Below are 23432 nucleotides of genomic sequence, written 5' to 3'. Positions count from 1 at the left end.
TCTTAGATTGATGGTAGTTTCTTCTGAAAAAGGTTCTGTGTAGTGAACAGCTCTGCAGCATTTCTGTTTCTTTTTTTGCCACTGAAGTGTTGGGATTATTGATATCTGAGTAGTCAGAGTTCACCTATAACAACAATAAACTGAAACTTGAGTTTTTATTGTTGGATATGAGAGAAAATTGCTTCGATATTGGTTACTGTTGTGGGTTTATGACCTCTGACTCTGTTATTAGACCATTTAAAGTTAATCAAACAGTTGGCTCATCCTCAGATTTTTAGCTACATTCTGTGTCTTTGGCTTAAGAAAAAAATACTAAACCTTAAAAAAAATCACACATTTTAAATTGAAGGAATTTGAAAATGAAGCGCAAACAAAAAGGAACAATTTATGGCTTTCTAAAAAAATTGCTTGAAACCCATGTATCATTTGTTTTTATTAAAAACAATTAAAAATTCCTTATATTTATAAAATTCACAAAAATGGCAAATGAAAAAATAGGAAATTGAGGGGAAAAGCCACAGAAAGAATTTGGTTATTAGTTGTTTTAACAGTGTTTTGGAAAATGTTATGTTAAATGCCTTTAATTATGTGAAGCAGTTTATAAGAAAAAGGAATCCTAATGTTGCCAATATTACACTTAGAGTAAGTTACACTGTGGTGACCAACATGAACCCAGTTTGGAAAATAGGAGCTCCCTGAATTAGATAATAGTAATTTATTATAGCTCTGTACCATTCAATGATGCTAACAGCTCTCTCTGAGTTACTTTCATAGCCAATCATAAAAATCATAAAAATTTGGGCACCCGGGTGGCTCAGTAGTGGAACAGGCGACCACGTCAGTGTGCCACGTTGTGGTGCAGGCAGCACAGGTTCGAGTCCCGGCCTGTCGCCAGTTTGCCCGTGTGTCTTCCCCTGTATCTTTCCCCCATTTCCTGTCTCCCTCCACTGTTGATTAAAAAGCTGCTGTGGCCAAAAAGTTAAAAAAAAAAAAAAAAAAGAAAAAGAAAAAAGAAAATCATAAAAATTATAAAAAACTAGAGCATCCCCACTTCACTCTTATGGAGATTTCTCACATAATGTCGTGCACATTGCTCGAGAGCTGTCCACCTCATTGCATGTGATACAATCACAGGGGAGAGTGTGTATTCTGCCACTGGTTAGTAAGCGGTTCCTGGAGGTTTCTGGCTGTTGCTAGGTGAAATCAGTTGCAGAACGTTTCATGTTGATACCCACAGTCTAGCTCGCTTTATCCATACCACCATTCACATAAATGAAGAGGTATGATAACATTTTGCTAAATAGTTTGTGCAGTGGTGGTGCTGTGGTTAGCATTGTCACCTCACAGCAAGAACATTCTGGTTTTGAAGCCACTGGCTGACCGGAGCCTTTCTGTATGGCGTTTGCATGTTATCCCCATGTCTGCGTGTCTCTCTGGGTACTCTGGCTTCCCTCTATCCAAAGACATACGCGAACTTATGTTATTTGGTGATTCTAAATTGGCTGTAGACATGAATGTGAGTCTGAATGGTTGTCTCTTTGCGTTAGCCCTGTGACAGAATCGTGACGTGTCTGGGTTGTACTGTGCCTCTCGTCCTATTGCAGTTGGGACAGGCTCCAGTCCCCCTGGACCCTGAATTGGATAAGCGGAAGAAAATGGATGGATAGATGGATTGATGTTAAAGTGCATATTTATTAAATTAAATGAGGTAGCATAGTTATGCCAGCATATTGGCTGAAAGTTTGCAAAATGCACGAAATGAAGAAGTAACTTCCTGGCTTGTAGTAATACATAAATCATACAGATTTTGTTTTCTGTTTAGTCAAAAGCTCACTCAGGTCAATGAGCATAAAATCTAAAGCACAAAAACAATTTTAGTATAAAAAAATCTGTGGTGTGACAAACCAGTATGTCACTTCACATATAATCAGTCACTCTGACTGCTGGCTCCGAGTTACTGCCTGCCTAAGTAGGCAGTCAGCTCGATACAGATATCCCATTTAACAATACTTCAACCTGTATGTTTTTTTTCCCTCTTCAGGGTCTTGCGCATTCTAAGGTACAGCAGCTGTTTGATGTCATACTACCTTCTATGGTTGAACTTGCACTTAAAGCCCCTAAGCTGTGCACAATGGTAAGTATTGACTGTTTTTCAGTATTTATAGCAAATTATCTATTTTTAAGGGTTTTGTAAATGTATAAAGAATGTACAAGGTAGAGCGTTGATAGTGGGTTTAAAAAGTAGCAGTGTTTAAGGTATGTAGGAGGACGAATGCAAGTGTGTTAAGTTAGCAGTAAGGGTTAGATGGTGGATGTTTTACAGGATCAACTTATGAGTTACAACTTGCAGTTAATGAATACCCCTCTTTGGTTCATATCAAGAACTGCTTCATTAGAAAAGAGCACTGTGAGAGGAGAGGTCCATGTCATGTTCTGTCATCCATTTCGTGTGTTATGCTTGTACACTTCAGGAAACTCCACTCACTTTTTTGAATTCAGTGCACTAAGTTGGGACTTGTGAATTTTAAAATGTGGTCTATTTCTTTAGATTTCCACAAAATTCCTTCTCTGAGCAAGACATTTTGGGAGCATGGGTTTGATATCAGCCCCGTTGAACCTCACAAGGCATCTCTGTGATTCACATTGCATAGAGCTGATCCATCTCAGAGTTCTTTTAAATGTCATGTCCATTTGTCCTTGTTTTCCTCCTCCGTCATCAATTATAGCAATTGGAGAATTACAGGATTGGTATTTTTATAATCATGTTATCCATTTCAGTCTTCAGTATAATTTAATCAAGTGAATTCAGCTCCCACTTTGCACTGCAGGATAAGGAAATCCCTCTAACTATTCACTACAGGAACCATGGGCAAAAGTTTAAGTATTATCCACTTTAACTAGAGGATGGAGTTTCTGGTGCATATTCCATTTCAAAAGAGCATTATTTGGAGAAATTGGATAATGAAGCTTTCTGACTCTCTCAGCTTTGTTTGGCAGTATTAACCGTCAGGCCTGTTTATGTGTGCCTTATTAGAGCTGGTATTGATCTGCTAACTGGGCAGCCTTGGGAGGCTCTTTAGCCTTAATCAGTGAAGATGGATGGGGCCCATGTGTCTGACTGAACAAACCTGGTGGAGAGCAAGAGAATCGGGACCTTAATTACTATCACCCATTTACCTAATGGGACCCTCCTTGTCTCCTGTTTGCTAGATTGCTAAACTAATTATCTACCCTCATTAGCTCTCCAGCCTACACCACTAAACCCATATTACTTTGTTTTTTCAGCATCTGTCCTTGTTCCTGTAATCCCTTATCTTACTTCTTGCTTTGTCACTGTAGCATTGCTCTTTTCACAATTTTGATTTTTCTCTCTCTCTCTCTCTTTTTTTTTTTCCTTTGCAGCCAATTCCTTTACTTAAGTCAAGGATGAATCATTCCCTGACCCTGTCTCAGGAGCAAATAGCCTGTCTTCTGGCCAATGCTTTCTTCTGCACATTCCCTCGACGCAACTCCCGCAAGTCAGAGTATGGCAATTATCCTGAGATCAACTTCTACAGGTGAAAGCACACAATACAAAAGAAATCACCGGCAGGCTGCTGCCATTAGTATTTTATTCATAAAATAGGTTTTCCAGTGTCGACACACTTGCTTCGTAAACCTTTATTTAGAGCAGAAAAAAGTTGATTTAAGGTGACTGGACACCCCCTGTAACTGGGGATCAAATACATTCATCATTATTTATAAATCTATAACACATATCTATAATATATTTTTCCATATAAATGTCAGCTATCTGCCTTAGTCGGGTAGAGATTTGAGTGACTCTGTTTAATGATCCTACCATTCAAAGTAGAGTAAACTCATTTCCATCAGGGGGCACTACTGCCTTGAAAACCCTTATTAGACGAATTATCTTGTTTTTACTTTCTATACATATTGTACCTCGTACCATTCAGTGTAGAAATTTACCTTGCTTACAGTGGTGGGAAAAACAGTGACCTGATGGCTCTGGATGTTTAAATGTAGCCACAGCTTGTCATTTGTTTTTAGCTGTCATATTAGAGTTTGTGGTGTAACTGCAAATGTCACGTAATAGATTTGAGTATGGGGCTGTGGGCTGAGAATCTTTCTCCATGTTATGCCCTGTGTGTGGGAGGGAGATCCCAGTAGGAGTGTTAAATTGGTGTTCTGTCTTTCTACCTACTCAGAACCAGTGGCCTGTTAAGAAAGCCTGGGATAGCTAATGGAAACAAATTGTTTTAATAGACTGTTTTAAAGTGAACACTTGTCTGTTTGTCTGTGTGTCACTGACTTCTCATAACTTGAGGTGTCAGGAAAAAAGGGTAGTGATGCATGTATATAGTCAAAACTTATGAAAATGATGGCTCTTGTGCTGTTTCTTCTAACACAATAGGTGTAAAGTGTAGATGGGAGCAGGCATTGTAAAGGTATTGCAGGTTAAAATAAGTTACCAGTCTAGAAACAGGCTTTGTTAATAATTTCTTATTTACGTTCTTTTGAAGATCTACTTAAAGGATGAGCCCATAATTTTCTGCCTTAAAATAATAAAAATATTATTTATTTTTAGCTCATTTGGCTGAAGGACTAATGAGCTTATGTTGTGGTGAAGCATCCCTCATCCATAATTCACAAAAATTGCTATTCCTCCTACAGTATTGGTCAGAATTTCATCAAATTTGCACACACAATGCTCACCTAATAGGCCTTCAACCAAATTTTTGCCAAAGGCCGAGGTCACGTGAACTGTGGTGGATCGTGACCTGGATTACTATGTCATTTATCTGGTTTTTCCTCTTACAGCTGTGGATACATTGATGTAAATCACTCCTTCTGTTTATACTTGCCAATTTGTGGTTTTTTTTTTTCCACCTGTAAGTGTGTTCAGAGGTTTATCTGGAGGAGGGAACATGACAATCGACTAGATATCTTCCATTGTTATGGAGCTTTTAAAATTGTATTGTTTTCCTGTCCAGCATCTTGAAATTGAGTGGTAATAACAACAAGAGAGCATTTTCTTCAAACAAAACAGTAGCTCTGGATAATGGTACTGTTGAGTCATTTTGGCTTCAAAAACTTCGGAATGCATTTTTACACAAATGAAAGTTGTGTTATAAAACTTATTTTATATAATTTAGAAATTATTACAGCAAGCAAGTCAAAACCCATCTAAGTGTGCACATGGATACCCTGCTCCTATTTTAAGACAGCCTTGAAAAATTATGACATCATGACTCTGAGCTGGCGGCTTATTGAATGTGGTAGGCATGTGGTAGTATTTTTTTTTCTCCTCAGTTGATAGTGGCTAAAAAGTTGACATGTTGTTTATAGGCTAGATTGGGCTGGTAACAGAGTTATAATTAGATTTTGTTACAACCTTTGCAGCTTCATGTTTGGACAGTAAGTACTTCTTTATACCCTGAACATTGTCCAGATAATACCTCAACTCAATTTTCCCCCATTTCCTTGAGGCCCTGTCTCCTCATTAGTGACACTTGCAATAACCTTGGGTTGTTGCCTGACAAACTGAAGACACGGGCTTGGCAATACCTTATAATGAGTTTCCATATTCTTTACAGAACATGAACATTTAATGTTATAAATTTTGACATCCCCTGCAATTTACATGTTCTCTAATTGCTGGTCAGGTTAGGGGTGGAACAAAATAGCCATTCTTCAGTTTATTGTATATGTTGCCCCTTGATACAATTTATTGATAAACTGCTGCCAAATATCAACATTTTTATTAATTTTAGGTGCTTAGCAGGTTACTTCACCAGTTTGACTTACTCGAGTGACTATTTCATGATTCCTCATTGTGGTGTTTGTCAAAATAAAAAGTGAAAATAAATTAGCGTCCTGTGAAGAAAAAGAAATTCACAGATGGAAAGTGGATAGCATTAAAATTAGCTAATCTTACTATAACACACAAAGCCCATTTGTTTGCCCACAAACTCTTCCTACATGATCAGGAGTTGAGCAACCAAAATTGGCAAATAGGTACATCTTTGGCCCCTGAAGGTTCTGATCTGTAACAGATACTATGATATCATCATGTTGCCTATCAGCCAACTAGAACAGGCTAAAATGGCCCATTTGTAGCATTTACACACCTACAACATTTTACCAAAGCACAGTATGATATAAATTTCACGATGGTAACATATCATGATGTCATGATTTTACCTACCAACCACCTACTAACAAGCTAAAATGACCCATTTGTAGCATTAATCCGTAGACAGTTTAAAGCATGGACGTAGCCAATGCAGAAGTGCCTAAAAAATTCTATCTGAAAGCCACCAGACATTTTCCTTCCAAGTTCATGGGCTCAGTCACTCATTTTGGGTCATATTGAATAAAAAATTGTCAATTTTTTTTTTATATCTCTCATACTGTGTTTCAAAAGTGGAGGATTATCTGTGGTATGAAACCACACTCTAATTGGCCAACAAGACATTAGCCAATGAGAGTGCAGTTTCACAGGCAGCCCCACTCTTCTTCGTCAGATCCATTTTTTTGAAAACCAAGAAGGTGACAGCGCAAATGCTCAACTTGATGTTTCAAAATGGGACTTCAGAAACCTTGGGCAACATCACTATTCACAGACTGACTTGTTGCAATGGTGGCATCCATTTACAGTACCATGCTCCAGTGAGCCCTTTAGAATGACCCGTTCTTTCACAAATGTTTATAAAGTCAGATACCGTGGTTAGGTGCTTGATTTTATACACCTGTGTCTGAAAACACCTGCATTTAAAAATTAAGAGGTATTGGCCAATACTTTTGTTCATATTCTGTATATTGTGACAGACTAAAACAGTACTGTAGCATGGACGTGTGCTAATAATAATTACACACACACGCACACAGTTTGCTTTTTGCTCTTTATTTTTTCTTCTTATACACATATATTGTAATATATGGACGACGATTATCATATTTATCTAAACCATAATTGTACTTTCAGTGTCATCAGTTTGAGGGCACAATATCTTTGTCTGTAATGATGTAAGCATTGATTTCAGTTGCAGAGCTGGCTGTTTAGGAACCACTTGGGTATGCCTTCACTATCAGTATTTCTGCCAAGAGCAAAATACACAAAAGTGCAAGAGATGGGGGGGAAGTCTTGGTGTTTCTGAGGAGATGAGACAAGACAACCACTGCAGTCTAAAATGGGTCCTGGATCGTTAAGGGCCCTCCCCTTCTCTCAGTAATTGAGGGAGTGTCCGTCACTTTGCTTATCGGCTACACTGACGCTCTGTCTTGGGCAAGCAGAGCAGCAAGCAATCTGCTGATTGCTGTTTTGGCAGAACTGTCGAGGTTTGTCCTCTGTTAAGTGATGGATAGAAGGCAGAAGACTTATCTCTTTATGGCTTGTATTTTCATACATTTGAGAAGAAAATAACATAGGGAATTTGAATAAGAGTTTGGTGAACATTGAAGGCTCATTACTGAGAAATAATATTTTTAAGTCACTATGAGATGGTCTACCTAATTTGCAAAAAAAAAAATTGCTGAACAGGTAATGCTAAGGCTGTCAGAAATATTGTCTCCATGTGCACTTTATGCAGTAGATAAGGTTATAGTGGACAAGAACCAACTAATTACTGTCCTTAAATGAAAATTGCTGCAGTATATTTTGTAACTAAATCCTTCATAATTAGTTGCCGTTCTTTCTTCAGTGTGGTATCAGTTGTGGCTATACTGTAAGTCTCACCCTAATTCACTTGTGTTTCACTTATACTTTCTCATAGGCATGTTGTCCTCCAGGATATGTTATGCCAAATTAGCACTGACTAAGGGAATGGATGGGGTTAAAGGGATCGCAGAGCATGAGTAAGGCGCTGTGTAAGGAATAATGTAAGGAAAACCAAAATTGACATGAAAGAATTATCTTTAATAAATTGCTTTTTTTTTTCCTCACAGAAGGGCTTTTAGCAAATGACCTTTTCATTTCATTTGTTCCCTCTGTTTTTATTTCTTTACTGGTCTGAGCAGAAAGCGGTGGGAGGGAAAGAAGAATGCTGAACTGTGGTTAGTCATCAGCTTAGGTCGCTTTTAATGGAGGGAGTGTACTAGTATGGGGTGATTTAAGCTCTCCATCCAGTGCACTCCCCATCCTTCCACTCTAGTTTAATAGTAACTGAAAAGTGAAACAGAGCCTCAGGCAGCGCTGTTGTATGAAGGATGAGGGTAGACGCGAGAGACATCATGCCAGTTTGAAAGCATGACTTCACTCATGTTCCTGTTGTGCAGTGAGCTTTAGATAATAAATGAGTGAAACGTTCATTCCGCTCATCTTCTAAAATGTAACACATTATTTAATGTCAGAAATACAGGTGTGATTATAAAGTTCTACAACTTGGCCAATTTAAAAAAAAAAAAAGAAAAAAAAAAGTAGTACTTACAGAAAGCAATCTGAAAATAGAAGTCATGCTCGAAGTGGTTCAGAACTGCATATGGACACAACTTTGAAGGGGAGATTCTGTAAAGTTGCTTCTTTTTTTTTAAATAAACTTTTGCATGTAGTGTTTTAAGTGAAGAAGAAAAATCTCAGTTTTTAAACTTTGATACTTTGATTCTTGTGGTTTCAGGTTGTTTGAAGGTTCTTCACAAAGAAAACTTGAGAAATTGAAAACTCTGCTGTGTTACTTCAAAAGAGTTACAAAGACCAGTAAGCAATGAAACATCTTACGTGATGTTGAAGACATTTCTCGTTGATACTCGTGTATCTTTCAGTTAAATAGCTTTTTTTTTTCTGTTTTTTTTTTAAGCACCTGAGGGTCTTGTTACGTTTACAAGACAAGCACTGAACAATCCACCAGACTGGGAAAGGTAATCCTTCTCTGCTACCTTATTAACATATTGAACTAATTGCCTGCATTCAAAATAAGTTATATTGTGATTCATGACATACTCTGTCTATTACAGTATACATCAAATAGCATTATTATTTGCTTGCTGTAGTAATTGTTGTAGGGCAGTAACTGTTCTTTTAACATGCAGTAAAAGTCAGAAATACTATCAAAGTGTGAGGGAATCCCTGAATATATATGTGCAAAACGTATAAGATAAGGAGATTGAAAGTGTTGGTGCTGTGGCATCAGTGCTGTAAAGGATTGGTGGTATTTTTGTATTGTTCATGTTCATTTATGACTGTTAGCTAACTAATAACTTAACTTAAACATGACTTCACATCAGAACTAGAAGCATTTATTTTCAACATGTGTCTTTCATTTTTTTTTCATCTACATAAACTACAGCTGAAAGACCCTGTTTTAGAAACTGCTTGCATGCTAATGTGGTCCACTTAAACATGTTATGTGGATGACTAGTCTTTACACAAGCACATGAATGTGGAAATGTTTGCAATCTTTTATTTATTTATTTCTTGGTCCAGGTCTCAGACTCAGCTGACACACCTGCATATCACTTGTGAAGGGACAATTGAGGGAAATGGATATGGGATGCTCCAGGTAGGAATGCTTTACAGTTTTTCATCTTATGTTAAAAAGCAGTTATTCAGTGCGGCTTCATAAAGGACAGTACACCTTGTTACTGTAAAAGGGCCACATGAGAAAGTGGGACTATTGTGGAGTGCCTGCATCAGTAAGCTGAAATCAGTTCTGCTCAATATTAATTTAATCTCATTATAAACTGTTACTTGTAAGAGTAGATGTTACAGTTAATCAGTGTAAAAATTAAATAGGCATAGTTAAAAATGCCAATATTCTGTCACTATTAAACTAACATTCCCAGTTGATCCCATTTCAGCTCCAGCCTATCCAAGCATGCAGTTACCTTTTGAACATATCGCTCCTAGTCGTAGTATCTTTCATTGAGCGCATTGGTGGCAACTTCTCTGTCAAAGTCTTTTGTTAATCTTTTTGTAATCCTTAAACACAACAATCTGTTCTCCACAAACTCAGCACATGGCTTTACCTCCAACTTCAGTCAAGTCAATGTCTTGTTAAAAACTCTACATTCTGCATTAATCTTTCTTTTTTTTTTTTATGTGAGCTGACATTTTTCAGGGCTAGCAAACTCACATCTCTCATAAATGTTGTTCCAGTGCATTTATAGCAAAGTTGCATTCACTTGCACACAGTTATGTAAATTAAAAAGATAAAAATAAAAAATAGTCACCTTCAAAATAAAAGGAATGAAGTTGTATTGTGATTTTCTACAAAATTGCAAAAAACAGTAAGCCTTTCTCTGATGGGCAGCTTATCAAAGAGTATTTGGTAGATGAAATGGGACAAACTGCGTGATGTATACTTCTTATTTACGTTTGACTCCTAATTTCCCATTGGCCTGACATGGGCCTGTCAGGGATAACCAAAGGGATGGATGTGGCCTGCTGGCTGTACAATGTCCAAGTCTCTCCCAGAGTGTTAAATTTGAAATACCAAACATGTTCTGCAGTTTTTCCTATGGTTACACCTAACAAACCTGATTCTGTCCATCACCAGTCCATATTTCTAGCTTTAAAAAGCAAAAAGACTACCTTCAGCTTTAAATCTGTTGTATAGTTTTTGTGCATATCAATGTAAGTTATTAAATGTCTGTCTGCATTGATTCACCCGATCTCCTCTTCCCCCCCCTTGTTGTTCCTGTGTGGCTGGTGCATTCATTTTACTCTAGTTGACAGCTGATGTATACACATGAGTAGCTCAGAGTGGCAAGAGTGGAGGAGACGACCCTGGGGTGGGGGATGAGGGAGAAGGAGGCACAGAGAGAAAAAGATGACTTGGGGGAGCCATCTCACTGGGGGTGACCCAGTGGGCCAGGAGTTCTGCAGGCAGATTGATGGCTACCTCAGCAGGCTGGACATTGGCTGTGTGTTGAGTTTTGATAGGGCAGAGCGGGCTGTCATCCTGTCAGGAGGTGAGATTGAAGGGTGGGGGGTGAGGTTAGGGGTAAACCAGTGAAGGTGAGGAGTTGAGCGCCTGGTTAGAAAACATACACAAACCCACTGTCACACAGATTGACGTAGTTGTGGGCCACTGAGCAGAGCCTTCACCCCTGACAAGCTGTTTAAGTATTAGCATTGTGATTTGAATGGGCTGTTCTCTTATCCGTGCCACAAAAACAAGATCTGGTTTTTCATGGCATGAAGGTCAAGTACCACATGAAAATACTTCCTTGATGAAATAGGAGTCCCAGAAATAAGCACAAATGGCTGTTGTAGGTATGGATTTATCTCAGTCCCACAAATCCCTGGGCTATTATTTAGAATTTTATCCTGCGAAAAAACATTTCTTAATCTAGTCAGTTCAGCTCAAGAGCTGAACTGACTATCCCTTCATTTATTATCAGTCCAGTGTGTGATTTGGGTCATTTTATGTAAAATTCACCAAACCTGAACAAAGCTCCACTTGACCCCATATGAATCAACTAATTTTTTGTACAATAACTTTAATATATTCAGTGAAGGTGTGCAAAATGTTGCCTTCGAACTATTAATATTTTTGAGTTAAAGGCCCTAAAGGTGCATAGGGATGGGTTGAAGTTTTTAAAAACTAAAAAATATATTTAATAACTGTAACCACATCAACTTTACCCCCACTCCAAGTGCCTTTCTGACAGCAGACCAAGCACTGGTACTCTGGATGTATTGTTTTCAGATAATTCACTGGAGAAAACAATCAGATGTTCCTTTCTAAAGTTTAGTAACATGAGTAAAAGGGACATGTCATCTTATGCTAGAATTGTCACAAAGTAAACAGGCAATGAAACAACAACAAATTATTAATATCTTGTTATACAGCGGTGAAAAATAAGGTACATCCCGTGGTTTATCAGTTTCTTCCATCGTTGTGGAGGAATTAAGGCCCATTCTTTAAAATGTTGCTTCAGTTAATTGAGGTTCGTCAGCATTCATTTATGCACAACTCTCTTAAGATCCCAACCAAGCATTTCAGTCAGACTTGACTGGACCATTGCAACACCTTGATTTGTTTCTTTTTCAGCTATTCTGTGTGTGATTTGTGTGTGCTTGGGATCATTGTTCTGCTGCATAACCCAAGGTTTAACTGTCAGAGATGGGCTCACATTTAACTCCAGAATCTTTGGTATGAAGAGGAGTTCACAGACAACTCAGTGACTGCAAGGTGCCCAGGTTCTGTGGGGCTCATAATTTCTGACGATAAAGTGCATTTCATTAACAGTACCTAGCTGCTACTTCCCTCTTAATTCCTATAAAAATAATAAGGGTGTTCTTAGTTTTTCACAGGACTGGAGAGAGTCCTTTGAAAACAGTTTTTTTCCTTCCTTTTTTGTTCCTTTTCTCTGTCGTCTCAACACTGAATAGTGAACCCTCCTAGAAAATACAACACTGTTAGATCATATATCTAAATATATATATTAGATCTGCGCACATTCATGCAGATTAATTGTAGATTTGAAGTACATCTTTAGACTTCATGTGTTGTGTTCTTTTATAGTTTCCTGATTTGATTAGTTCTGAGCAGGAAGCATTGCTATGATCTTTATAGATTTATCTGATTTAAATGGCCATAACGAGACACTAATCGAGATATTTGTTGAAATTATAGGAGTGACAATAACAGAACTTCACAAATCCTCTCATTTGAACTGGAAAGACAGGCCAAAGGGCAATATGTCCAAATATTTCCCAAAAAGTTGGGACGTTTTGTAAAAAGTACTTACATATCACTTAAAAAACAATATTTAAGACAACATACCAAATGTAATTTTTTTTAAAATTGTTAATTTTAAATTTGATGCCAGCAACAAATTTCCATTTCTTTTCTTTTATTTCACTAGGTGGACTTTGCCAACAGGTTTGTAGGTGGCGGAGTCACAGGACATGGACTGGTCCAGGAAGAAATCAGGTTTCTTATCAACCCTGAGCTCATTATCTCTCGCCTTTTTACTGAAGCTCTGGAATACAATGAATGCCTCATCATCACAGGTGTGTAGTGTCTTCTGTCTTACACACACACACACGCACACACTTTTTGTGGATGATGTGGTTCTTTTGGCTACATCAGGCAATGACATCCAGGTCATACTGGGGTGGTTTGCAGCTGAATGTTAAGTGGTGGGAATAAGAGTTAGCACATTAAAGTCTGAGGCCATGGTTATCAGCCAGAAAAGAGTGCTTGTGGATACAAGTGGTGGAAATGGACTTCCTCCGAAAGGTGTCTTGAAGATAGGATGAGAAGTAATTCAGGAGTGGCTGCCATCTTTACATATCAAAAGGATCCAGTTGAGGTGCTTCAGGCATCTGACTAGGATGCCTCTTGACACCTCCTAGGTGAGAGGTTTCAGGCATGGCCTACCCAGGGTTGAACCAGGACGTGCTGGAGAGCTTGCATCTCTTGGTTGGCTCGGAAATGTCATGGTGTAACCCTTGTATACACCCTGTAAGAGCTTGAGGAGAAGGCTGGGAAGAGGGAGGTCTAGAGTACTGCGACCCAGACAAATTGTCAGAAGATGGATGGATGGATGGATGGATATATTCACTGATTGTGTAATAAAAATGCTTGAGTGAGCATCAAGTCAATCTGTCCCCTTACACAGTATGCATGTACTGGATTGTTACAAGTTGGAAGCAAACACTAGTACATACAGAACCACTAGACACTGATATATAGTGTAAGCAGACTGTAAATACTCTACGTTTAATTTATCTTCATGTCATGTGGTATATAGGCTATTATTTAGCAATTATTTCTTGATATTCTGTTGGCTTTCCTCCTTTTCCAATAGAAACTAGACACATCTATATATCTCCCATGCCTCTCTAGTATTACATTTTGGTTTAAACCGGTGTTTTGCCCATCACTGAGTTATTTTCTCTTGTTCATTGAGCTCTTTCTGTTTATTAAGCTCCATTCATTTTTACCCTCATACTTCCTTCCAGTCCGAAGGTAAATCTATTGCATTGATTCAGATAGGACTGCTTGGTTATCCTTCATTTCTCCCAAGCAGAATTGCTATATTTTTCAACCTCCAACTCACTGTTTGGGTCATTCTACCCCTCTCATTTGCCCCCCTCTTGCAATTCTGGTCGTCCTACCTTTTTTCCATGCCTCACATCTCACCACTGTCAATAGAAAGAAATACGTGCAGATAAAGATATGCAGATGTGCCAAAAAAAGTAAATATAGTAACATAAGTATTTTGCTTTTATTTAATAAAATTATCATTTTGAGGCATCATTATCCTGTTGGATAAATTCATCTTCTTGGCGTGAGGATATATCTTTTTTGACTTACCTTAAATAGAAGCTGCCATTGATTGATTGTTTTCTTATAAACGTAACTCCAAACTGAAAACAACTTTGCATAATTTGACGTGCACCCACAGCACACTGTTTATGCTTGTTGTTTTGAGGGTTTGAACAGTAGAGAAAACAATTAGTCAGGTGTTGTTTGGTATTGGCACCAAAGAAACACATAATAAAAAAAATGTAACTTTGTCTCAGCAAGCCAATCATGTCTGTTTTTATGTGGCGCCATGTTGTCGTCTTTGAAATTCCCATCTCTCCTAAGTGACCTTCAGGTGGTGAGTCACTGTCCCTGTCTTTCCCTCCCTTCATAGTGTCTCCCTCCCTCCCTCCCTCTTCCTTCCTCCTCCTCTCCACTTAACTTTATTACATTTGGACAGAAAAGAATTTATAGTCTAACTAAGGTCATTGCTGCACTAATGGAATGGGCCAGTTATGCCATAGATTCATTAAAACCTTCAGAGTATTCCTCGCACGGATGCCGTGTTTCCTCTTAAAGTCCCATTTCTCTTGCAAGACTCTTTATATCTCTCTCTCTTGCCCTCTCTGTTTTTCTCTTCTGTCAAGTTGATCATATTTCTTCATCTTCAGAGATGCCCTAGTACAAGTCTTCAAGTGCATTTGGAACTTAAGCATCAGATGACGTGTAAAACAGAACTCAAGTCTAAGTTTGAATGCCCACTGTTGTTTTAGATTGGAAGGCACAGATCTGCGATGTGGTCTCATGATGGACATCTGTATAGCAGGATGTTATCATGGGTTGGTTGCCAGACTGAATAGGCTCAAGGTGAATAGGGAGGAGGAAGAATTTTGATGGGCAAAGTGATATGGGCAGCCTGTTCTTTGACATTAGGAGTCACTCGTGTTGCAGAAAGCACTTAACTTGCTGGGCTGGACTTGCAATGGCACAGCATGTTTAAAATAAAGTAACAATTCCTTTAGCACAGCCAGTACCTTACTCTACATATTACTGGTTCAGAAACCACCATTTCAGATGCGTTGGAACAATCACAATTTATATATAAACAGCTTCTTTAATGTGGACAAAATTTGCAGAGCTGTTGATCACTGTTGGTTTTTGTCTTAGTGACACCTGCTCATTAACTTAAGAAAACACTTTGCCATACTCTCCTCATGCATAGAGTATAACTGTAATCCTCCATGTAATCACATTTAACTCCTAGTCTTCAACAAAGTGTTGTGTAACCACCTCATACCTAATATATAATGTATGGGGCCGTTAATGGGCAACCATTTCGGAAAGGAGCACAGCGATAACAAATGATAAATCTTTGTTGCTCTAACCCTTAGAACATATCCATAGACGTTATAAAGGAGCTAATCTTTTAGAAAAATAGGTGTGTCAGTGATTAATTTTTGCTTGTTCTGTTCTTAAAGTTTCTCCCAGTTTTAGCTGAAAGCTTTTCATTAAAAACCCCAAAGCAGATAACTTATTAAATCAGTGGACTTTATTTATGACAATCCTATATGAGCTTATGCTGTGTACTCTCATGTGGAGCATAGAAAGCGCTAAATTTGATTTTAAAAAAAAATATGGCCAGATTTAGACCTGCTGTGTGTTCTGCCTGCAGAGCAGTGAGTAACTTCATATATTCCTTGTCTTACTTATTCTGCAGGAGCTGAACAATACAGTAGATATTCTGGCTATGCCGAGAGTTACAAATGGGAAGAAAGCTGCAAAGATGAGACACCCAGGTATTTTTTTTTCCTACACAGGATTATTTTAATGTGTTTGTTGATACTTTAAATCTAAAATCTTTCATTTCCAGGGATGACTGGCAGAGAAGATGTACAGAGATTGTGGCCATTGATGCTCTTAAGTACAGGCACTTCCTAGAACAATTTCTCCCTGAGAAGATGACCAGAGAACTCAACAAGGTGAGGGAAGATTTAATTCAGTGTTTTTTTTTTTCCCAGGCAGATGTGTCTTTGTGAAAGGTGGCAAAAAAAACCTATAAAGTACTGCTCTAATTTGTAGTACCTTTCAAAAGGTGTCAGTAGATGACATAATGCTGAATGCGGCCATATTATATTGTTTTGATAGAAAGCTCACAACCATGAGCTTTGATATTTTGTCTGGTACAACTGCAAAGATGTCAGTAAAAGTTTAAGTGATTTGTAAAACCACTGAACATAGCTAAGGACTAACAACAACTTATCTGGCAACACTACACAACTCTAAGTAGTATTAGTTTATTGCTCTCCTGATGACTAAGAAAAATATGATGCACTTTTAAAATTTTTCTTACTCTGCTATATATACAGTAAAATAGATGCTTTATTGCATATTCTTATATCTGCTTGTGGGTCAGCCTGGGGCTTAATGCTTGCCTACACATTATACATTGATTTGATTTGAATTAATATTAATAGATTTAGAGATCATAGAAAAGATTGTCCTGTTTGTTTTTCTTCCCCACTTTTACGTCCTTCTGCTTCCTGTGTATTAATCCCAGGCGTACTGTGGATTCCATCGAAATAACGCCAACAGGAAGCACCTCTCTGCGGTGGCCACAGGCAACTGGGGCTGCGGAGCTTTTGGTGGAGACACACGGCTCAAAGGTATGATTGGATGAATTATGACAACAAAAATTATAAACTGTGTTCAATGCACAAATTAAACAAATATGTAGGACAGTTTTTTGAATTTGCATAATATTTAGTAAAATTAGAAACATCCTGTCTCAGAGTGATGCTGAAAAGCTAGTTCATGCATTTACTACTTCTATGTTGGACTATTGTAATTCATTATTATCAGGCTGTCCTGAAAGCTCCCTGAAAAGCCTTCAGGCGATACAAAATGCTGCAGCAAGAGTACTGACGGGGACTCAAAAGAGAGAGCATATTTCTCCCATATTGTCTTCTTATCTTAAAGACCTCATAGTATCATATCACCCCAATAGAGCATTTTGCCTCAGACTGCTGGCTTACTTGTGGTTCCAAGAGTATTTAGGAGCAGAATGGGAGGCAGAGCCTTCAGCTTTCAGGCCCCTTCTGTGGAACCAGCTCCCAGTTTGGATTCGGAGACAGACACCCTCTCTATTTTTAAGATTAGGCTTAAAACTTTCCTTTTTGATAAAGGTTATAGTTAGGGCTGGATCAGGTGACCCTGAACCATCCCTTAGTTTTGCTGCTATCCGGTCTTTAAGTCTGACGTCATTTCGTCATGAGGTCCAAATGCTCCTAAATCAACAGCAATGGCATAACCAATGACTGTTCACTATTAAAGATGATTGTAACATCACCACATTTTCCGATAGTTTTCCCCTGTGGGACGACTGGGGTCTTTGTCAAGATATGGGATGATGTTGCATACATACTTGGATTTCAGGTCACATGTCACCCAGAACTTTATGCCAAACTTGTCAGGTTTTGTAGCACTGTACTGCAGGAAACAGCAACGGGTCTTAGTTGGAAAAAGTTGCTCATCTATGGTGATGTGCCGTCCTGGGTTGTAGGAGGTAATGCAGTTGGTAACCAAAAACCCCCAAATGTCAGAGACTGCAGCAAACCGATCATTTGCAACTCGTTCATGGCGTGTGTCCTTGTCATCGAAGCGTAGGTGCCGCATGATGTCCTGGAAGCGGTTTCGGGCCATAATCTTGCTGATTGCGGGCACTCCCAGTGTTGCTGACCATACATCATGCACCGCTGGAAGGCGGACAATCCCTCGCAGGATAAGGATTGCAATGAACGCCTTTAGTTCAGGGAGGGCCATGAACCGGTTTCCCTGCTGTGTCTGGCGTGCATGCTGGACAGTCCACTCCTGAATGGTCTGAAGCAGAGTGATGAAACAGGAAATCTTACCAGAAGAATTTTCAGAGTCGGAATTTAGCACAAGGGTTATTTCATCTCCATCGGAGTCACAGGGGTTGACATGGTTGAGGATCATGTCCAAAGCTTGCTGTGTGCCGTAAACCTTTGGCATCTTTGCTTCTCAGTCAACAGAGTAGGTGAAATATGTGTTGTGACCTGGCTTTTTATACACCTGGCGACCCTGAGTCATCATTGGTCATCATTGGTAACCCATCCCCACCCCCACACCCATCCCACACACATTCCAATCTACTGGCCCCGTGTACATAACAAAAGGTGGCCTAATGAGATGTAAAACTGCCATTTGGCAGCGCTTGGTAGAAAAAGGAGTAGAGGGAAAATGCTGGTAGTTCTAGTGTTAAAACAACCAGGGACACAGCATTGCGGCATATTGATCACGTGACAGTTTGGACCCAGAAATGGAATTATACGTCATCACTGCATTTAATCATTTGTTACTATTAATCTCTGGCTCTCTTCCACAGTGTCTTTTGTTCTGTCTCTCTCTCCCGTCAGCCCCAACTGGTTGGGACAGATGACTGCCCCTCCCTGAGCCTGGTTCTACTGGAGGTTTCTTCCTGTTAAAAGGAAGTTTTTCCTTCCCACTGTCGCCAAGTGCTTGCTCATAGGGGGTCATTTTGACTGTTGGGTTGTCTCTGTAATTATTGTAGGGTCTTTCCCTTACAGTATAAAGCACCTTGAGGAGACTGTTTGTTGTGATTTGGTGCTATATAAATAAAATTGAATTGAATTGAATTGAATTGTTGGCATCTGCGTCCAATTTCTTACATCAAAATTTTAACTCTGGATTCAAAAGACTGAGTTAAATATCAGTAGCTCAGAGATGATCACAGCTTGTCCCAAACAGTAGAACCCCTGCTGAAGGACACTCAGCATTCATGTAGCATGTACTGTACAGCGCACTCGAACTCGTGCCAGTTTCTCTCAAGCCCCACTAGTCAATTAGATGCTCTCCCAGGGTGTCAGTCTTCTATCCCTTTCCATCTTTTATAGATCATCTGACACACATTTGTGTTTTCCATTAAAAGGGCGATTGATTGTAGAGAAAGGACACTATAAATCCAACTGATGCTGCTCTCAGTGGACTTACGCAACATCTGTCTTCATAAGCAGGAGGCCGGTGTATTTTGTATTTTGGCCAGTTGTGTGTTGGACATGCAGTTGTTGTAATTCTTAAAGAGTGCCTGATATGGCTAGATTCATTGTACAAAAATGTGTTTTAAGGTTGTGTTTGTGTACACTTGGATTTAAAACTGAATCTGCTGATTTCTTCTGCAGCATGCTATGAATACATTGACTGGACTTCACAAAGTCCCTGAGGTTGATTTTAGGTTCCGGGGGGGCCCCACTCAGTAGCTCCAGAATTAGCATAGCTGGTATTTTTGTAAGCTAAAAACTGTATTTTACATGAAAGTCCTGGAGCTGACTTGAGATGTGGTAGTTACAGAAGACTAAGCGGGTATGCTGAAGTAAAGATTACAAAGCTTTTGCTAATGATGGCTTGTTTTGAGTGTTCATTAATCTGAAATGTATAACCATTCTGTTAAATATTTAAAAGTCTTGAAACCTAATTTCAAAAACTGAATGCTGTTTACGAGGCTATTCTGCCAGTGCTGGATTATTTACTCCTCTGATACAAATTGCCGCTCATGTTCTTTTCTTCCAGAAGCCATGCCTTATCTGGCTTATTGACCAAATATTTAGTCTGTCATGCTTTTCAGCACTCAATTACACTTTTATGGTTTTATTCTGAAACTAATGGTGCAAACAGAGTGTAATGCTGTTGCTTGAATTTTCCTTTACCATTCTCCTTCGCTCTTTTTTCAGCACTGATTCAGTTAATGGCAGCAGCACAGGCTGGGCGAGATGTGGCGTATTTCACATTTGGTGATGCTCCGCTGATGAAAGATGTTCATGACATGCACTCTTTCCTCACTGAGAGACAAGTCACCGTCGGTAAGATTCACACACAAAACCAAATATGTGGAGTTTTTTTGTATTTGGGAGTTACATTTTGTAGATAAGCTGCTGTCACACAGTACAATTATTACCACATCAGACCTGCGTCTGCTGATCTATTCAAGTTGATTACAGGAACAGTGAACATGAAATCAACCTCTGGGGCTTTTACACCTCAAAGTGATTTTCCTTGTTGATGTCATTACAGGAATGTGTGCATAAATAACAGCACACACTCCATGAGTATGTTAAGTTAGTCTACCTTGTGGGCCATCTCCCATTCCTCAGCCCATCCATTCAGGTTCAGCCGCAGAGTGGATTACTGCCTGAACTGGCCCCTACCTCTCCCCTCCCCCTCTTTTCATTTTTCTTCTGTTGACATTTATTGAAGCCTTTCAGAGAAATTCCCCTCTAGCCATCCATTTCCTAAAGTGGAGCTACAGAGGGGGAAAAAAAAAGCTTGCAGTATATGTGAGTGCGTATGTGCGCTTGATTTATAAATGAGCCCAAACACACTTTCATTTTTTTTTCTTACCTGCCTGAATATCTGTGTTTCTCTTGTTCTTTGACTCACAACCTGTTTGTGCTTTTTTGTCTGTTTCTCTTAAATCCCGTGTTCCTTCTTTCTCTTAACCCCTGCACATCCCTTTCCTTTTGTTATTCCTCCACCTGTCTGTCTTCCTCTCTCTCCACCACCCTTTTTACCCTTACAGGGCAGCTGTACAGCCTTTTAAACCAGTACTTCAATGAGGAATGCAAGAATTGCCGCACAACTCGACCTGACATCAACCTCTACAATTTCATCTACGAGAAAGTCTCCTCCCCCGCAGCCTCTGACACCTTGAATTCTGCTAAGGATTGTGGGATGTCTCCTGTAACTTCAGACTCTCATTAACAGGAAAACAATTGTAACCTAATCTCCCCTCTCCAGTCACTCTTTGTAAAAGACTCAGTGTGCCCTCAGTCTTGTTTTTACGGTCACTGTTCTCTCTGACATCAACCTCTCTCTCTCTCTCTCTCTCTCTCTCTCACTCTCACTCTCACACACACACACACACACACACACCCTTTAAATTTGTGATCCCAACACACAAACTACCAAAACACAGTTTTGCCTTTCTTACTGGTGGTATCATAGGAATCTCATAGTACAGCACCAAATGTGGTGACATTTTTCAGAGACTTATAGCAATAGTAAATCCTGGTTGCTGTTAGGCCTTTCTTTAGTCTAAATGTAATGTGGAGTTCATTTTTTTTACACACTGATTACAGATATGGCCAAATATTCATCATATGCATGGGTGTAAACACATTTCACCATTGATAATCCAGGACGTGATAATTTTCCCTGGTTATCGTGTCTTGTATTGTTTGCTACACTTTCTGGATGAGTTCTCTAGTTACCATACCCAGGCTATGGTGAGGTGCCTGAATGAGATGCCATACTGTAGTCTATGCATGGGTAACATTTATTTATCAAATATTCTACAAATATATGCTGCTCTTTTATATCCTGTATGATACTGAAGTGTAACATACATATTGTCCCTAAGGCATATTTTGTTATGGATCACAACAATCCAAATTATCACTAGTAATGGAAATCATCTATAATTAAACATACAGGAAATTTATGCTCACTGTATTCTTAGATATTTCATTTTATTCTGAAAAATGTCATTTGCTAAGCATAGGGGGAGCAAATAAAAATATAATGGCACGAACAATATTTTTGTTAATGTTTTTACACATTTATTTTGGGGCTCATCTTTTTTTTATTTACTGTGGTTTCTGATTGGCAGTGTGGATTCTATTTAATGAGTTTATGAATATATTAAAGGCTTTGGGTATTGCATAGTACTGTAATTTAGGCTTTTAGGTTGTACTCTTTTTATTATAATTTCTTAATTAAAGTATAAAATGTAATTCTACACTCTGTGTTGCATTTCTCTGCTCAAGTGAACACTGTTCACTTACTAAAATGATCAGTACAATGTAAAATTTAGGAGCATGACCTCACTTCAGACGATTGAACCAAAAATTGTATAAAGAAGCCATGCTATGGTGTAGAGTTATGTAGTTTCTATACATCAGGTTAGCATAATCATCCATTAAAAATGCCAGATTTTGCTGTAGTCTCTTGCCTTCATCCAAGAGATTTCATTTTTGTTTAATATGGATGTTTGGAGCAGTGTCTTGGCACTGCAATTTTGTCACTTAATTTCATGAAATCATACATTATTTAATCATCTGATTGACTTTTGTGATAGTGCATGTACCTAAGGCTTTCAGAAAAATTAAATTATGCCTTCAAACATGCTGTATTAGATGAATTAGGACTCCTAAATAACCTCATGACGTGGACTTCCATAAATGGTGTGTAGGCTTGGCTGGGGTAAGTGGATTACACATTATCTGCTTCTTCTGCTCTTTGTACTGAGCCCTGCATTGACCAAATAAGCTGTGGACTCACGTATAAAGTTAATTTGGTTTGGCAGACCTAACTGTTGATGTGAGCGTGGGTTACCTGGACCTGAACTTTATTCAGCTTACTGGTGCCTGCTGGATTTAATCAAATAACACTGAGCATTGAATGTGGCAGGCTGATCCTGCAAATGAATAACCTTAGACAACAGAAATGGTGATGTATTAAGACTTTTCTTTTAACTTTTATATGTCACCATAAATTAGAGTTTATAGAATATTTACTTCTCTCTATTTTCCCACTCCACACATTTCGGACAGCTGGTCCGGTTTTGCCCCATGTAGTGATGTAATCATTCTAAACAGGAAGTTATTTAACATCAAGCTTGTAATGTTACCCAGCGGCACAGGTCGCTTCATCAATGGACATTAATAACAAAATGCCAAAAAGCAGCTGGTCTTCGCTCCATCTCTGTCAGGTGGCAAAGTCATTGCAACAAAATGGCATTTCAGTTCATAATTGCCTGACCCTGCAAAGTCTGGGTCACCTGGAGAGAAGCAGCAAACACAAATGTGCAAATGCAAGTAGCAGAAAAAGGAAAAACTCAGGAAACACTGAGCCTTAATACTGGCTGAGAATGATTCATATACTGTTATATGAAGTCTGTTAAGAAATAGACATTTTGGTGTCATTAAAAGGAGCTTCAAAAAACAAGGATGCTGTGATTAGTGATCCACTGATATTTAGACCTACCCTGTTCTGTCTGGTTGATCTTCTGTCGACTAGTGCTCACTCCATTATCCCCCCTTTCAATGGTGTGTTTGTCATGATTGATAATGCTGTTCCTTCTCTGCCAGCAAGTATGAAAGATGAAAATCCAGATGAGGAGGAGAGCGGGGTTGGAAAGGGGAA

The 23432-nt window shown here is 38.9% G+C and overlaps 1 protein-coding gene across 4 annotated transcripts in view; it reads left to right on the top strand.

Annotated features, from left to right (window-relative positions):
- The window catches only part of parga (poly (ADP-ribose) glycohydrolase a), a 30675-nt gene extending 8649 nt beyond the window's left edge, over positions 1–22026 (top strand). For all 4 annotated transcript variants that reach the window (XM_030748506.1, XM_030748504.1, XM_030748507.1 and 1 more), the window contains 11 exons: positions 2042–2134; positions 3403–3557; positions 8616–8695; positions 8796–8856; positions 9422–9497; positions 12811–12958; positions 15916–15994; positions 16069–16177; positions 16756–16861; positions 19964–20092; positions 20809–22026. In XM_030748506.1, coding sequence (XP_030604366.1) covers positions 2042–2134; positions 3403–3557; positions 8616–8695; positions 8796–8856; positions 9422–9497; positions 12811–12958; positions 15916–15994; positions 16069–16177; positions 16756–16861; positions 19964–20092; positions 20809–20990 — 1218 coding nt within the window. In that variant the 3' untranslated portion in view covers positions 20991–22026. The remainder of the gene's footprint in view (positions 1–2041; positions 2135–3402; positions 3558–8615; positions 8696–8795; positions 8857–9421; positions 9498–12810; positions 12959–15915; positions 15995–16068; positions 16178–16755; positions 16862–19963; positions 20093–20808) is intronic.
- The last annotated feature ends 1406 nt before the right edge of the window (positions 22027–23432 follow it).

Source organism: Archocentrus centrarchus, chromosome 15 (assembly GCF_007364275.1).
Source record: "Archocentrus centrarchus isolate MPI-CPG fArcCen1 chromosome 15, fArcCen1, whole genome shotgun sequence".
In the NCBI taxonomy this organism is placed as follows: Eukaryota; Metazoa; Chordata; class Actinopteri; order Cichliformes; family Cichlidae; genus Archocentrus; species Archocentrus centrarchus.
This window is presented reverse-complemented; position numbering and strand designations above follow the sequence as displayed.